We start from the raw sequence: 16,467 nt of genomic DNA, 5'->3' as shown, positions 1-16,467 counted from the left end.
TCAAGTCACATCGCACTGATGTTCCGCCTGAACAACAAAAACTGTGGTTAAATCCGTGGCTTTTCAGCAACAACAACAACAACAACAACAACAAAAGCAATTTTTCATCAAAACACTGTTGACCTAAAAGTGGAGGGGGAGCATCTATTCCCTGGTGCATGACACTTCCTCTAATTCTTAAAGATGTTCTTAGGATGCTATTAATGTTGCATTTAATGTGTTTAATGTGCAGCTAGAGTGGATTGGATTTTTTATACACACTTGGACCTGATTTCTGCACTGAGGGCATGCTAAAGGCTTTTCTGCTTATTGCGACGCTACATTTGCGCGCTCACTGCTAGAACACTGCGTTCTTCTAGATGATTCCAACATTCTAGAATGGGTGCGTGTCCGAGTCCCCACCTTCAGACACGCATCACAATCGACCTCAGCATTTTGACACCACTCTTCTAAACGTAGAACGTTCCACAGCGGACTGGGAGTTTCGGCCGGACCTTTACAGGTGTAGCAGCACGTCTCGCTTTCCCTTAGTCCCTGAGAGAGGAGAGCTTTTAAAATGATCTAATATGATATTGCTAGTCAAATGAAAACATAGAACAGCAAAATTGTACTTGTTTATTTATTCTTGCTCTGAGAGATGTATTTTTCACTTAAAATGTAGTGTGATTTTTGGTTCATGATGATCTATGTATTATATTCATTTCATTGCTTAAAATACGTATATAAAAAAAAATTGCGTATTTGTTTGAGTAATGCTGTGATGTGTCTACTAGTTGTCTCTTATATTCCTCACATATTTCCTTTTCTCTTCTCTCTCTGTTCCATAGCAAACTCTGGATCTCTCCAGGGACCTCAGACTCCACAGTCAACAGGGAGCAGCTCCATGACAGAAATGCCAGGAGATTTGAAGCCCCCTACTCCAGCAACCACTCCTCACAGCCAGATAACACCGCAGCCGAGTGGCAGGTGGGTTAAGTTTCCGTAAAGTGTTGCCATAACCTGATCTGGTTCGGAAACATACCCATATCTGTAGGTCTTTAGCATTCAAGCGTCCCATGATTCACCATTATCACCAGAGGGCAGTAACAAGCTGTAAACAAAACTGAAGAATGCCAAAGGGGCAAACATGCAAAAAAAAAAAAAGAAAAGCTAAACCTGGAACCCTTGACGGTTGAGGAATCTAAGAATCCAATAAGAGAGAATTCAGAAGAGACAGACAGGTGTAAACTGCACACTGATCCAAGATGTACACGTGTTTACTTAATTTGATTGCTTCTCTGCAGTAATCACTTTATTTTGGACTATGGAAATAAATGCCTAAAGACTGTAGGGTTTCAGATGCCTGCTCTACACCTGTAATAAGACATTAAGTTGTACTCACAAGTTCAGTGTTCAGCAAGCTCTGCTTACAGTGCAGTGGAAGAATATGCTTTCTGCGCTCCACCATTTGTAACGTACCGGCAGTACACATTTAAAAATTGTTTTCCCACCCTTTTCTATCTAATCTGGGTACTGGTGTGTGATTGTCTCACCTTTATCTTTAGGAGTAGTGGTGTGAGTGTGCAGGATCCTTTCTCTGAGAGCTGCGACCCAGCCTTCCAAAAGCGGGGCAACATGCCCCCTGGCATGATGTACCAGCAGGGTGGAAGTATTGCAGATCCCAGTGTTCGAATGCAGTATGATGCTAACAAGGAACCTTTTGGAGGTCCAAGAAAGGGTAAGTCAATGTTTTTTCATTTACTGTCAGACTGACTAGTTGGAATGTTGTCTTTTGGTAATGGTGTGACTCGACGAGCTGTACTTATGACTGGAGCAATTTGTTGGAGAGTGCTGCCCTCTAGTGTCTAACATATATGATGTTCAGTTGCAGGAGTATTATTTGTTTTTGTTTTTGAAAACTGTATGTGCTTACAGGCACCAGTGACCCTTTCATGCCAGGACAAATGCCCAGCAGCGGCATACAGGACATGTACCCACGTGGACCCCCTGGAGGGCAGGGAATGGGCCCACGGCCCCAGTACCCTTACAGCCCTAACTTTGAGAGAAGGTCTGTAAAATTGTGCTAAAAAAAAAAAAGTGTTACTGGATCACTGGCATGTCTATAAAGCGGTGCATCGCTTCTTCATTTGTCTTTTCCATGTGTCTTCTTTAGGCCCGACCATACCATGGGTCCAGAAAGTGGGATGGCGCCCCCTGGCAATCAGAACAGTGTGATGCCTTCCAACAGTGATCAAAGCATGTACTCAGGCAATAGATACCCCTCCCATCAGAGGTAAGGATTGATGGAATTTATGTGATGAAGTACTGCTGTGCCTCTGAGCTGCATATGTGAACTTGCAGTAATTTATGTTCTCTCTAGGCATGGACATGATGGCTATGGCCAGCAGTATCCCCAGGGCATGCCATACAGTGGTCATGGAATGTACCCACAGCCACAGGTCAGTGTGCTAATGTGTTATGTCCTTAGTTGAACACATTTACTCTACAGTGGTGTTATCACATTTCAAACACAGCTGAATCATTAACTACTCTTTGGCTTCTTAGGGCTACAAGAGACCTGGGGAAGGGATGTATGGTCCTTCAGCAAAACGGCATGAGGGTGAGGCCTTCAGCATGCAGTACAGCGGCCAGCAACCAGACATGTATGGCCAATATGGTGGCGGATACCCAGACCGTAGACCCATGCAGGGGCAGTTCCCGTACCAATATAACCGTGACCGCATGCAACACGGAGGACAGGGTCCTCCCCAGCATGGCATGATAAGTGGAGGCCCGTCCTCCACCCCCAGTGGAGGGCCTCAGGGTTGGCACCCCAGGACTGATATGGGCTACCCATACACAAGCAGACAGGGCCACGGGCCCACGTATTCCTCCATGAACCGTACTGAAGACCCGGAAGGCAGGGCAAATCAGGACAGCCAGTGGCCAAGTCACCCTGGGCAGCGCCAATCACCTTATCCTCCCCAGTCCTCCTCCAGCTCCATGCCTCCGATGACAAACCGCCAACCTCCGGCCTCATACCAGTCTCCTCCAGCCATGCCCAACCACATCGCACGCGCTCCAAGCCCAGCGCCTTTCTCTCGACCCATGGGTGGTTCCATGTCGCCCAATAAAGTTCATTTGATGCCGTCTATGAAGATGCCCAAGCCAGGAATGCCTGGGTCCATGCCAGGCTCTCAGAGTGGTGGTGTGCCTGTCCAAGGCCTACCACCTGTCCATCGAGAAATCAGTTTCCCTCTGGGTTCTGTGGAGGCCACACAACCTCAGCTGAAACCTCGTAGAAGGTTGACTTCCAAAGACATTGGTAAGGGTCTTAATAGTAAAATTTTAGATTTAGCAGTCACAATTAAGGTGTTTTGCTTAAATTCATCCTGAGTCTATGTTTAGTCATTTCCTTAGTACATTCCCCTAACCAGTCTTCGGGACCCTGAAGTCATATTGAATCATACTCTTGTAGGAACACCAGAGGCTTGGCGTGTGATGATGTCTCTGAAGTCTGGTTTGCTAGCAGAGAGCACTTGGGCCTTGGATACCATAAACATCCTACTGTATGATGATAGCACAGTGTCATCCTTTACCCTGTCCCAGGTGAGTTTGCAGTTGAGCACAGCTAGGTGCGCATGAGTAATAGCGTAGTTGCTTCAAAATGTTTGGCTGGTCTGACCTTAATTAAAATGGCATTTGTGTTCTCTGTTCATGTAGCTGCCAGGTTTCCTGGAACTCATAGTGGAGTTTTTCAGACGATGTTTGATTGAGATCTTTGGGATCCTGGAGGAGTACGAAGTGGGTACTGAGGGGCAGAAAACACTTCTTGGTCCCATTTCAGAGCCAGCAGACAAAAAGGAATCTGAGCAGCAGGAGCTGGATAGCCTTTCAGATACTGAGCAGCCTGACAGGAAGCCAGAGACAGAGCCTCAGCGGCGTGTCCCCAGCAGCACATCTGGAGCAGATGCTTTAGAGAAGAAGAAATCAGCAGAGATGACTGATCAAGAAGAGGAGAGAGACATGAAAGCAAGACAAGAGGAGTGTCCTCCTTCAGAACCTAGGCCCAAGCAAGCCAGCAAGTATGACAGACTGCCAATAAAGGTGGAGGAAAGGGAGGCAATTGATGACCTGGTGGAAGACCGATCAGAGCAGCTGGGCCTGGTTGGAGATTTTACCAGCGGCTTGCTACACTGGAAAGCTGGTGGAGGAGACTCCACAGCACACATCCAGACGCACTTTGAAAGGAAATGTCAGGAGACAGGACCTCAACCCTTACCCGCAAAAGAGTTGGAAGAGGAAAACAGAAAAGGACAAGACGATGAAGACCATAGTAAGGTAGATGCGGAAACTCGTAAAGAAGACCAAGCTTCCACAGACAAAACGGGCACTGTGGAGGATTCGTTGTCTTCTGCTTCACCATCTCTGCCAGAGAATGAGGCCAAAGGCTTCTCTTTACGAAGCCAAGAGAACAGCATCCCCTTGCTGGAAGATGAACCACGATGCTGGGATGAGGCACCGCTCTCCACAGCTGAGGATTGGCAGGATGAGCTGGCCAAGCGCTGCATCTGCATCTCTAACATAGTCCGTGGCCTGTCCTTCGTCCCAGGTAACGACGCTGACATGGCACGCCACCCAGGCCTGGTGCTTATACTGGGCAGGCTGGTGATGTTGCACCATGAGCACCCGAAGCGGAAAAGGACATCCCCTACTTACCAGCGTGAAGAGGAGCGAGGCTTGGCCTGTAGCAAAGATGAGTGGTGGTGGGACTGTCTCTGTGCCTTGCACGAAAACACCCTGGTGACCTTGGCCAACATTTCAGGACAGCTAGATCTGTCGATTTATCCAGAGAGCATCTGCTTACCCATCCTAGACGGGCTTCTGCACTGGATGGTGTGTCCGTCGGCTGAGGCCCAGGACCCTTTCTGCACAGCAGGCGGCTTCTCATCCCTAACGCCGCAGAGGCTGGTTTTGGAGTGCTTGTGCAAACTAAGCATCCAGGACTGTAATGTGGACCTGCTATTGGCCACGCCACCGCTCAGCCGCCAAGAGCGCCTCTACGCAACATTAGTGCGCCACGTTGGCGAACGCAAGAGTCAGGTGTGCCGCGAGATGGCTGTGGCCATCCTCTCCAACCTGGCACGGGGTGACTCCACAGCAGCTCGCACCATCGCCCTTCAGAAGGGCAGCATTGGGACCCTGATTGGCTTTTTAGAGGACAGTATTGCCATGGCACAGTATCAGCAGAGCCCTCACAGCCTCTTACACGCGGGACACCCGACGCATCCAGAGCCCCCTAGCATCAACATGATGTGCCGGGCTGCTAAAGCCTTGCTGGCAATGGCTCAGGTGGAGGAAAACCGGCCTGAGTTTGTGCTGTACGAGAGCCGGCTGCTGGACATCACACTGTCGTCTGTGCTAAACTCTAGCGTAGTGGCCATCATGTGCGAGGTACTGTTTAAGCTGGGACGCTCGTGACACATGCAGCAGCCCTAAGTGCCATCAGCAAGACAGGACACAGTTGAGCCACACAAAATTGTCGGTGTTATATTTTTATTTAATAAAAAAGCAGACACAAAAAAAATGTTTTTACGTACAAATTATTATAGAGAAATATATAGAGCTCCTCTTCCCCATTTTTTTTGCTATTTTCATTTGGGATTTTTAAATGATTTTAATACAGATATTTAATACTTTTTATGTTTTAATGTTTTTTTTTCTATTCTTTTTTATGTTTTGTCTTTCTCCTCCCTCATATTTGTTTTAACCAAAGTTGGCATCTTGATAGATACTGTATGTTAGGTTTCAGAGAATTTTGCTCTCAAAGTTTTTCATTGTTTGTGGCTGTTTTTTCTGGGGTTTTTTTTTTTTTTGGTGGGATTAGTTTATTTGAGGATGCAGATTTATTTAAATTGTGAGATGTGTTGTAGATAGAACTTCTCTTGCAATGTGTTAAGATAAAGATAAAAACACTGATTTTACTCAAGATATACATGTATCCAGCTCTAAAAAAGCTTTGTGCAATAGGGTGTAGTTGGCTTGTTGGAGGGGAGCTTACCAAATGTGAATGACTCTTTACCACAGGCAATAGTCATAATCTGACAACCAGTATTGCACTGCATAACCACACCAGTATACAAGGGTAAAGTGAGAGCTGGTTTTCAACTGACTTGCTTCCACCAGTATGGCCATAAGATCACAGGATTGTAAATTTGAAAGCGCTTTGGTTACCACTCCTCTCCATTTGACTCATAGGGCAATTTGTATATATGAGCTGTACAGTAAACATGCCCTTTTCACTTGTTTTCTCTGAGATGTGGTATTTTACAGAGTGATGATAGTTGATGCTAATTATTAACAGCAATTTGGACATGACATTTTCACCTTATCATCTTTTTGAGGGTAACGTGACGATGCGCAAGACGTTCCTGTGTGGACTGTGCACACCATTCTGTGAAACAGAGATGAGAATGACTCCCTTGAATGGCCTTAGGTGTCTGGCTTAAGAAGAAAAAAAAAAGAGGAAAAAATTATAATGAAAATAAAGGAAAAAAAAAAAAAGGCTCATCAAAAAGTCAGTTGGTGTAACTGTGATCCAGCAACTTTTGAAGTTATCCCAATATGACTTAAGCAGCAATTCCAATGACAATGTACAACTCTGTGACTTTTTTCATGCCATATGATTTGATGCCCATTGTTTATTAGTATAAAGTCTTTATACTACATGTTCAAAAAGTAAATGTACATGAAATCTGTTTGAGCACTGTGAAGGTTGTTTCTAAGTGTTTTGTCTTTTAATTCTGAATGATGCCTTCTTTCTGCCTGATTAGCATTAGAAATCTGGATGCTACTTGGTAACACAGCTGATTCTGCCCCAGAAGGACTTGAATGTTACCTAATAAGCTGAAAGGACAGGAAAGAGTGAGAATAGTAATAAGTCACTCAAACAAAATACACTCAATCATGAGTAAACATTTGGAAGAAATATTTGATGCGTATGTTTGTGTACATAAATTCAGTTACTCAGCTCGGCCAGCCCTATATTCCTCCACTCTGCTGTGGAGGAATCAGCTCTGGTCAGACCTCTTTTCCCTTAATCACGTTATGTACTAAATGTGGGGAAAACATCAGGAGCGGTCACAAGTATGCTCATGCTGATGCCCACAGGCAGCATTTCTCTACAGTCTGGACACTATTTCGGGCCTTCTTTTCCGCTTATGGAAAAGCTAGATTCAGTCTCAAGTAAAATTCCACAAAAATAACAGTCCCAAATCCAAAAACATGTTTTACTCCACTTACAGAGGTATTCTGACTGTTGAAGCAGCTTTGTTATATTACAGTTTTCATATAAGGGTTACAAAGGTGCATGATGGGGCATAAATTACTGCAATATTTGAGGGAATTTCCCAAAATATGTGATGTGAATCATTATTTTTAGCTTTTCTGAAGTTTATACCAGGCAAAAGAAGTGTGCACATTTTTAGAAGAAAAAAATAGTACAGTTTAATAAGGAAAAATAATTAGGTAGCAATAAATTAATATAAAAGGCAGAATAGGTTGAAGTCCTGTCAAGTACTGGCTGTTGTTCATAGGCTCTTTTCCCCCTCCATAAAGAGCCATGCTTTTCAGTGTCCTAGTATACTGACGATTCCCACGATGTACCTGCAGGACGCTGCACCACTTTGAACTGAGATCAAATACAGTATTGCATCCAGATTAGGAGCTGCCTTTTAGCTTTTGATGAGAATAATGCAATACCAAAGCCAGTGGTACTGAATTCAGTCAAAAGGTGGAAAAGAACTTCATTCTTCATTCTCACCCCTTCCTCAATTCAAAGCAGGCTGACCAGCCAGTATGGAAAGTCCGCTGGGGCATCAACAAGTTGCAGACTATTTTGACTTTAATAGTGCGTCCCAATCAAACGGTGCAGCATTTGCTTGTGCCTCTTCAGTTTTTGGGATGGCGGGGAAAATAGACTGCATTTTCTGCCGAAACTCCACCAACTGCAAGAGAGACAATATGATATCAGTGTAATATTCATGTCAGAGAAACATAATTTCTCAGTTCCATGCAGATTTTCCAATACAGTGAACATAAACTGGTGATTTTGTTAGGGCACTAAACATTAAATATTGTACTTTTCTAAATTAATATCTGTGAACACCCCATACATAAGCTAATACTGCTAATTAGGATGAAGCCAACACAGGGTCAACACATTTTATTTTCTTGTAAGAAAGTATTGTGACTAAGGTTTAAATTCTTGTAATCACACAGTTATTAACTTAATGTCCTTGCTCTCAATACTCACAATGCTGTGCAATACAGTACTAATTGGCCTTGCACTTTTCAATCGGTGAAGATGTGTACAGTACTCAAGAATCACTTACGTTCTGGGCTACTTTAAGTATAAGCATATTACAGTTTGAGAGAAGCAATTATTGGTTTGTAATGCAACTTACACTGTGGACACCCATAGCCTTCCAGACAGCAAAACTGAGGAGGCCAACTCCACACCAGGCATACAGGGAACCCCATCCCAAGGCACGCAGAGCAAGTGAAGCGCCGCTCTCAGGAACTGCTGCTGATCCAGTCAGACCCTTAACGCAACAAAAAAACAGCTTTCACACATGTCCTTCTCTGATGGATACTCAACTAACAAACGTGGGCCCAAATCTATAAACGTTGCATCCACAGCAGCAAGAGGTAGAACCCATTTTCCCGCTGACAGCTGAAGTGATTAACATTGAGTATCTTGTCACAATAACCCTCGTCAAGGGGTGAGGATACACATTTTAGGCATCAAGTGAACAGTCCGTTCTTAAAGATAATGTGTAAAAAGCAGGAAAAACAGACAAGCCTAATTGTAATGGCTAGATGACTGGGTCAAAACATCTCCAAAACATCAGGCAGATCTTGTGGGGTGTTCCCAAGTTATGCAGCGGTCAGTACATATCAAAAGCACTCCAAAGGAAGGACAACCAACAGACTGGTGACAGGGTCACAGGTACCCAAGTGTGTGTGTGTGTGTGTGTGGGAGGAGCAGTGGCTCGACAATGCACTGTTGGAAGAGGTAAGCCAACAGAGGGAAGATGATGCCCTAGGTAATGTTTTGCTGGGATCCCTAGAATCCTGGCATTCGTGTAGATGCTATTTTTGACACACATCACCTACATAGACGATGCAGGCCAAGTGCACCTTCTCGTGGCAACGGTATTACCCAATAGTAGTACAATAGAAGCTTCAACAGCATCTTAAATACCCTGAATGCACAAAATGATTACATATGCATTGTAACCTATTTAAAGTTTTCAGGCCTATCCTAAAATAGATTCCGTTTTTTTCTCAAGTTACACACAACACTCCAAATTTAGTTTTATACATGTTACCAATTAAAGTGGCCATTTACATAATTTGTTATGTCACTTGCAATTGAGCTCAAGTGCATCCTGCTTATACCAATGATTCTTGTGATGCTGGACTGAATTGTGCCACAGATCTGGGGAAGTATACAAGATATTGTACATGCCTCCATCATCAGCAGCCCTGAACCATGCTGCTCCCACCCCCATGCTTAACAGTGTTTTTCATCAAACATGAGGCCAAATAGTGTTGTTTGGTTTAACTGGGTTCTCTTAATCTAGTAACCGATACCCCATCACAAACGGAGTAAGAAAGGCATCTCTGTCCAGCCCAAGTTGCTGAATTTACCTCATAATCCAATTAAGAGACTGGGCAGAGCTCAAATGGTCTCTGACGATCAAATCTGCCATCCCGCCAACGTGACCTCACAACCGCATACCTCTCCACACTGAATCTAATTTGGCCTCTTTAAAAGGCCTTATGACTGAGAAGCATGTTTACAGAGATGCAACTGTGCTTAAAAATAGACGGGGGAAAAAAAAAAAAGAAGAAAACTGAAGTCAACAAGGAGGGCACTGTTTTCCTCTGGGCTTAAAAACAAATATAACTCTCGAGTTCTATGTGAGGATCTGCGCAATTTCTAATTACATCCCGTGAGGTAAACAAAGATAAACACAATCATAGCTTGATTCAATAAGAGTTTTATTATGGGTGGAGCAGAAAGGCAGATGCTGTAGATGCTTTCTTTAGACACAAGTAAAGATGTTTTTATTAAAAGACTTCTAAGACCATCTCAATTGTGTCAATTCTAAAGTATTTACCTGCAGCTGTTCAGCCTATCAGGTCTGATGCTAGCGGCACGTGGTCAACATTTCATGAGGGTGGTTAAATTTCAGATCTTTGTGAGAATAATTGGATCAGATCCTGTTCAGATTTGTAGAGTGGTGTCTTTGGTGTCTAAACTGTTGGCTGCACTGATGTTTTGCTTAACACTGCTGTGTATTTCACCATCTTTTCTTTTATTCTACGTTCTTGTACTTACTGTAGTCAGTAGAGTGATGGGAATTCTGCCTACTTGTAAAACGCTCAGAATTGTTCACAGTGGTTGTCAACGGAAGCAGACATCTCGTGTCTGGAGCTGTTTAACGTCCAAACCCCAGTGATTTTAGAAAATGCTTATGAACATAAGCATGCATGTCTTGCACCTTTTTAGGTTATTTATGTTTTCATTTTAAACCCTTTTTGATGGTGGAGAGGCACATACAGTGTGTTGTCAGGTAAAATAGTTTCCAAAAAAAATGATGTTATGATTTTCTGACAAATCATATAAGCCAGGCTAGTATATGCACACAGTCGTGGAAGGCTTGACAATCCTTGTTCGGGTTTGGACCTTGTACGTGTTAAGATACCTGTGTGTTTCGCATTACAGCTTTCAAGCACAAGCTTGAAAAACACAACTTCTGACTGGTGCAGCTCAAGCCGCCGATTCATTTTCCATCTTCGTTTCACACACATTTTGTGTGTCCTTACACGGTACAACATAAAACTCAACACACCTTATTAAACCATTCAGGGCTTTTCTTCTTAGCCAAGGCCAGTGTTGACCCGAATCCAAATATTACACCAGCAGAGGCCACTGTTGTAAGAAAGGCACCACCTGGGAGAGACGAAGCACAAGCATCGTGTAAATCCACAGACAGACATTCTGAAATTAGTATTTTTTTAAATACTCATGTTTCAAAGCTATGCAACAGACAGTGGTTTTGCAGCACAATAAAGCCCAGGCCCAGACTGCTCTGCTTACTTTTAACCATTCCCTGCCCAAACACGCCTGATTCAGATCATCAGCAAGTGATCAAACCCCTCAAGGTTGTACTGTGAGCAGGGAGTACCTGAAACTGTGCAGGGCATTAGAATATCAGGACTGAACTTGACACAGCAGAGTTCACCCTGCAGTTAATACTACAAACACCAATAATCCTCCTGGATCTACATTACACAACACAGCGTTCACACAGCATCAAGCTGAGAGCAGCTGCAACATAACACGAGTTAAAGAGCGAAGTGGTGTCAGCTGGCGCTACTCCAACGTGCTCCAACCCTGCACATGTAAAATAGCATGTTCATTTTTTAGTTTGTTCACCTTTTAAAAGCTGCAGTGTCGCTCCGTCCTCACTGACTTTCTCCTCCTCCGCCATCTCCACCGCGTCCTCCCTCATTACTGCTCCGGCGCAAACCACCCTAGGAACCTTTTCTTTACTGGTTGCTTCGGCTCTAGAAATGCAATTTTTCTGCGTCCAGTAACAGAAGTTAAATAGGAGCACATTTATAATAAGACACATTTATTTATTTTTTTTAAGTTGCGGTATATTTCTCATACATAAGCATGTTTCTTATTCTAACATGATATGTAGAAAAACGTATGTTGTGTTTTATTATCCTATACAAATAAAACACTGATTTAGACTGTCCTGAGACACGAGATATTGTTTTTTTTTTAATGTTCACATTACACACACTTACATTACTGTATTTTCATTTTTTTTTTTTTTCACCAAGGAAACCTGCTGGAGTGATTAGCATTTTTTAATGAATCAGAAGAATCGATTCAGTTTACAGACAAGAACCGACACTTTCAGTTCCTAACCGGCTGTTGTTTCAGTAGCAGTTAGATTTTCTTGTCTAAATTCAGACAAAAGTAACAACGTTATGATCTAAGATGATCTTGTTCGTTTTGGTTCTGTTCATAACTTAAATTGTAAAAGGGATCATTTAATTCATTCATTTTAGTGCCAACTGTTAATGTTTATTTAAAATATCAATTCACTTTAACATTTTTCCAAACTTTCTAACCATATATTATTGTATTTTAAGATAAACTACCATGCCACCTGTTGCCAAGCTTAGATTGGACTACTATCAGTTTTTTGAGAGTAAAGCATAATCTTTCAGTAAATATTAAAATCAATATTTTTTGTGTTGGATGTACTGTTATACCCTGATAATGTGGAAACAGATCTATACTCATCATGTACTACAGGAGTACCTGTACACCTACATCTTTCTGCAGTCATCTAAATCAGCCAATCATGTGGCAGCAGTGCAATGCATGAACTCCTACAGAGCTTCAGGGAGCCTGAGTTCACATCAACCATCAGAATGAAGAAAACGTGATCTCAGTGATTTTGAGCATTTCACGATTGTTGGTGCCATGATTGATGGTATGGCCATGGCTACTGTAACATAGCAAGAAAAGCTGAAAAAAACATCAGATGAACCTTGAGAAAGATGGGCTTCAACAGCAGACAACCAATACTCCAAAAACACAGCCTGGCCTCAACTGCATGGCACAATCTTGACAACAGTAGGGTTTCCAACATCTTGTGGAGTCCATGCCACATAGAACTGAGGTGTAAGAGAACCTCCTGGAAGCTGCAGGGGTCTCTCACATATTGGTAGCAGCAAGTTGTATACAGCATCTCGGAAATTCAGCAGGATTTACAGTCGACTGTTCCTGTGCACATTTCAGTGTAATGTCCTGCAGCTGCATGGTGCAGAGTTATCCAGAAATACATACGGGATTAAAAACAAACACACTTCACCCCAGAGTGTGCTACTCCGTTAAGGCCACGCACTGATGCAAACATACTTCAGTAAAGCAATAGAACAGTCCGGGCCGGGTGTTATCGTAAAATAGCAGAAGGGCTGTGATGAAGCAGATAGCAGCTGAAGGCAAGCGTCTGATTTCATCCCAGCCGTGCTGTTATTTCACGATAACACTCGACCCAGAGTGTTCTATTGCTTTTGTACAACAGTTTGGAAAATGAATCAAGTATGAAGAAATAGATCAATCGAGTCATGAGATGTGAAAGTGAATATGTTTTAATGTTAGTGTTTCCTTCTGCCAAATTAGAGGCCATTACCAAGCAGCCTGTGGCCACGTCACAGTAACGAACTCCACTCACTGCCCAGTCTGCAGTTGCTTCTCCAGCTCCTCACACAGACCAACTCATTGAACTCATCCTTTTCTTCTTCTTCATTTTTTTATTCTGTATTCTTGTATTACTCCTATTCGTTTCATTTCATCAGTCATTCCGGTTTTCCTTTCCTCATGGCATTTACATTACTCCTTAGTTTAACTGTGTTTAGAGGTGCAATCCTGATGTCCCTCGTCTGAATCCAACAACCTCTCCTTTCCTCCTTAACTGTGTGATCTGTTTCCAGTCATTTACTGGTTTTAAGAGACTGGTGATAGAAATACAGCTTATCCAGAGAACTGGACAATTGTTCAGGTTTGGAAATCAGCTTCTCAGACCACTGAAGATCTTCCTACCTCACATAACTTACCATTAACCCTGCTGAACCGATATATGAGTCATATTTAAATATGAATCATTATTAAACACTGTTAGCTCGCTGTGATCGTATCGACACTGCTCGGTGTGTCTGACAGAGGTGGGCAATAAGACAATACTTGACCGTTTTGTGATACATTTTGTACACGATATGTTTCATGTAGATAGATGTAGATAGATAACCCGGCCTGTATTACAGAGAGTGTAATCAGGCCTATTTGACTGAATGGAGTGCTGCATAGTTTCAGCATGGGAGAGATTTTGGATGGCAGCTTGTTGGTTTCAGTCAGAGCAGTTCATCACATTAAATAGTTCAGTTTTTTTTTTAAATAAATATAATAATTCATTAGTAAAGATTAGATTGAAGTTGATTTCCAATTCCACCAGACTACAGAACCGAAGCGGTGCTCCGTTTGCCTTTCACACGAACCGAAGCGCCCACTGATTCAGAGTCACTATGGCGCGCGATTGCGTGCCTGATTAGAAACTGCAGGGTTAAACATCAGTGAAATGAAAGTTCAGAAGTAGCATGTCGTGAGTAGACAGTAGAGATCTGACTTGTGGGGAGTAGTAGAGAAAAGTATGAAAGTGACAGAAATACCCAAGTAAAGACACTTCAGAAATCTCTGCAGATTGTCTGAGGTGAGCATCCAGTACGGCGTGTCGGTAGCATGGACTGAACTTTGTCAGCTGGGCTCAGTAGCTAGCTAGCCAAGTGTTTTAGGCAGCAGGTTGAGCAGATGGAGTGGTTGTATATGTTAGACTTTAACTTTTGAGTGACGAACATTTTATTAAAGACCTGCACAGGGCAAAATGTAGCTAGGGTTACTGGAACCGTTTTGTTTAGCTAGCTACCACGGCTGCGATTCCTTTTCAACACAGACCCGACACGACTAATCGCACTGCAAAGTCGGAATGAACTGTGGTGGCTCTAATTCAACATTTACGTCAAAAACGAGTTTAACGGGAGGCCATATATAGCTTAAAATAAAACGGCTCTTTATTACGAATCGGCTCCCCGAGTCAATAGAGTCGATTCAAAGAGCCGAGTCGTTGGCGAACGCGACATCTCTAACCTGCTGTATGGTTGTGTTTGGGAAGCAGCCTGGGCCGTGGGCTAATGTGTGGCGGGGGCAGTCCACACACACACACACACACACACACACACACACACACACACACAAGCGCGTGCGTTACGTTACGATACGAAGCCCACACGCTGTTGGAGAAGGAGCCGATTTGCTCGGTTCCCCTGCTTTATTTCTCCTCTGAAGAGAAATCACAGGAGCTCTGCGAGTATCTTCGTAGTCAGTGGGCATTTCTGAGAGGAAGATTCAGCCCCAAACGAAATAAAGCCTTCGGTACGGACAACGACTGAGCGAGGACACTGGAAGGACGGGGCTTCCTCCTCCTCCTCCTGCTGGAAATGCTGAAAACTGAACAGTGTGGATGGCGGGGGGACATTTCTACACACCCAGCCAGCCAGGGAAAGCGAGGCGGCTAATCACATTCCTCCAGTCCCTCCATCTGAGCCCATTCCCCAGCTGTTTCGATCCTATGTGGAAATTAAACACAGTGGAGGAATGTTACCATCAAGCATGGGAGTTCAGCTCTGCTCAGTCTCCTGCGGATTTCCTTTCGTGACCATAGCCTGTGTTCCTGGATGCATTGGATGCAACTGGCTGGCTACATGTGCCAGTAATCTGCAGTGAGATCCATTGAATCATTCTGAAGAAAGAGGTTTGCTTCCACTTTCATTCATGGCTTTGACTCAAATTATGCATCCTTTTCAACCCCTCAGTCTCAATCTAAAGTGATGCTCTTTATGCTGTGTTTTGCCTTTCCCTTGCTTTTCTTTGGGGGGGACCCTCTTGCTGGTTTACAATATTTTGCAGGCCACAAGCTGAGTGGTAAACACAACCACCACCAACATGCATCTTGGAATAGATGAGCCCAGGGAATGTCAGTACAATCAGATCTGCACGCATAACTCCTCGCCCATGGAGACTCCACACAGCAAGAGGAGGAAAGTGAAGAGAAAGTGGCAGATTTTCCCTGGCCGGAACAAGTTTTATTGCGATGGACGGATCATGATGGCCAAGCAGACCGGGGTGTTCTACCTCACCATTGTGCTGATTCTGGTCACCAGTGGACTTTTCTTCGCCTTTGAGTAAGTCCACATGAACTGTCCGTGCTCTGCATGAACAGGTCCAAGCTGTTTCACTGTGGGGCTCAGAGGGGTATTAGCTCCTGGTAGGTGGGCGATATGAGCTCAATTTATATCTTGGTGTATTACAATATTTTCTACAATCCACAATAACAATATGATACAAGACTCTGAAATAGGTCTAATTAAATAAGGTTCAAGAGTTTATTGTCATATGCACAGCAGAAACCAGCAAATACAATACACTGTACAGTGAAATTCTTACTTTGCAGTTCCTCCATTTACTGACAATCTTATAAATATCAATATGAAAAGAAAGAAACCAAACAAGTGTATATATACATATAACTATATGTGTATATATATGTATGTATGTATGTATGTATGTGTGTATGTAAAGCTAAGTAAAAAAATAACACAAGTGAACAAAAAATAATACAATTAATGCCTCACTCTCTCTTTACTATTACTATTATTAGTAGTAGGAGTATTAATATTATTATTAAAAGTAGTAGTAATAATGATAGTAGTATTTTATTATGTTATGTTAATGTTGTTTTGATTTTGGGCAGCTACAGAAAATTCACCTCATGTCACCAT

General features: G+C 43.1%; 3 protein-coding genes across 13 annotated transcripts in view; 2 read left to right on the top strand and 1 right to left on the bottom strand.

Annotated features, from left to right (window-relative positions):
* The window catches only part of arid1b (AT-rich interactive domain 1B), a 73,142-nt gene extending 66,400 nt beyond the window's left edge, over window positions 1-6,742 (top strand). For 9 of the 10 annotated variants that reach the window (XM_072686745.1, XM_072686718.1, XM_072686733.1 and 6 more), the window contains 8 exons: window positions 828-966; window positions 1,545-1,717; window positions 1,915-2,047; window positions 2,153-2,272; window positions 2,360-2,438; window positions 2,545-3,304; window positions 3,458-3,588; window positions 3,703-6,742. In XM_072686745.1, coding sequence (XP_072542846.1) covers window positions 828-966; window positions 1,545-1,717; window positions 1,915-2,047; window positions 2,153-2,272; window positions 2,360-2,438; window positions 2,545-3,304; window positions 3,458-3,588; window positions 3,703-5,460 — 3,293 coding nt within the window. In that variant the 3' untranslated portion in view covers window positions 5,461-6,742. The remainder of the gene's footprint in view (window positions 1-827; window positions 967-1,544; window positions 1,718-1,914; window positions 2,048-2,152; window positions 2,273-2,359; window positions 2,439-2,544; window positions 3,305-3,457; window positions 3,589-3,702) is intronic. The other variant, XM_072686725.1, reaches the window with a different exon arrangement.
* On the bottom strand, window positions 5,842-11,564 carry tmem242 (transmembrane protein 242). Its single transcript, XM_072686760.1, has 4 exons — window positions 11,489-11,564; window positions 10,902-11,002; window positions 8,445-8,582; window positions 5,842-7,985 (listed from the first exon to the last, which is right to left on the bottom strand). Exons 1-4 carry the CDS (start codon window positions 11,562-11,564, stop codon window positions 7,872-7,874), a joined length of 429 nt encoding a protein of 142 aa, XP_072542861.1. The 3' UTR covers window positions 5,842-7,871.
* Window positions 11,565-14,786: 3,222 nt separating this feature from the next.
* zdhhc14 (zDHHC palmitoyltransferase 14) overlaps window positions 14,787-16,467 on the top strand; it is a 32,259-nt gene continuing 30,578 nt past the window's right edge. The window contains exons 1-2 of one of the 2 annotated variants that reach the window (XM_072686695.1): window positions 14,787-15,440; window positions 15,596-15,870. In XM_072686695.1, coding sequence (XP_072542796.1) covers window positions 15,632-15,870 — 239 coding nt within the window. In that variant the 5' untranslated portion in view covers window positions 14,787-15,440; window positions 15,596-15,631. The remainder of the gene's footprint in view (window positions 15,441-15,595; window positions 15,871-16,467) is intronic. The other variant, XM_072686686.1, reaches the window with a different exon arrangement.

Source organism: Salminus brasiliensis, chromosome 1 (assembly GCF_030463535.1).
Source record: "Salminus brasiliensis chromosome 1, fSalBra1.hap2, whole genome shotgun sequence".
Taxonomy (NCBI): Eukaryota; Metazoa; Chordata; class Actinopteri; order Characiformes; family Bryconidae; genus Salminus; species Salminus brasiliensis.
Note: the sequence above shows the minus strand (reverse complement) of the source record. Positions and strands in the feature narration are given on the sequence as shown.

Bases quoted from the DNA above. Each gene is read 5' to 3' on its own strand.
- tmem242 (XM_072686760.1), bottom strand. From the start codon at position 11,564: ATGAGGGAGGACGCGGTGGAGATGGCGGAGGAGGAGAAAGTCAGTGAG. The intron at 11,003-11,488 runs GTGAACAAACTA...CGTCTCTCCCAG, and splicing joins GACACTGCAGCTTTTAAAAG to GTGGTGCCTTTCTTACAACA. The intron at 8,583-10,901 runs GTGTGTTGAGTT...TGTTGCGTTAAG, and splicing joins GCCCTGAATGGTTTAATAAG to GGTCTGACTGGATCAGCAGC.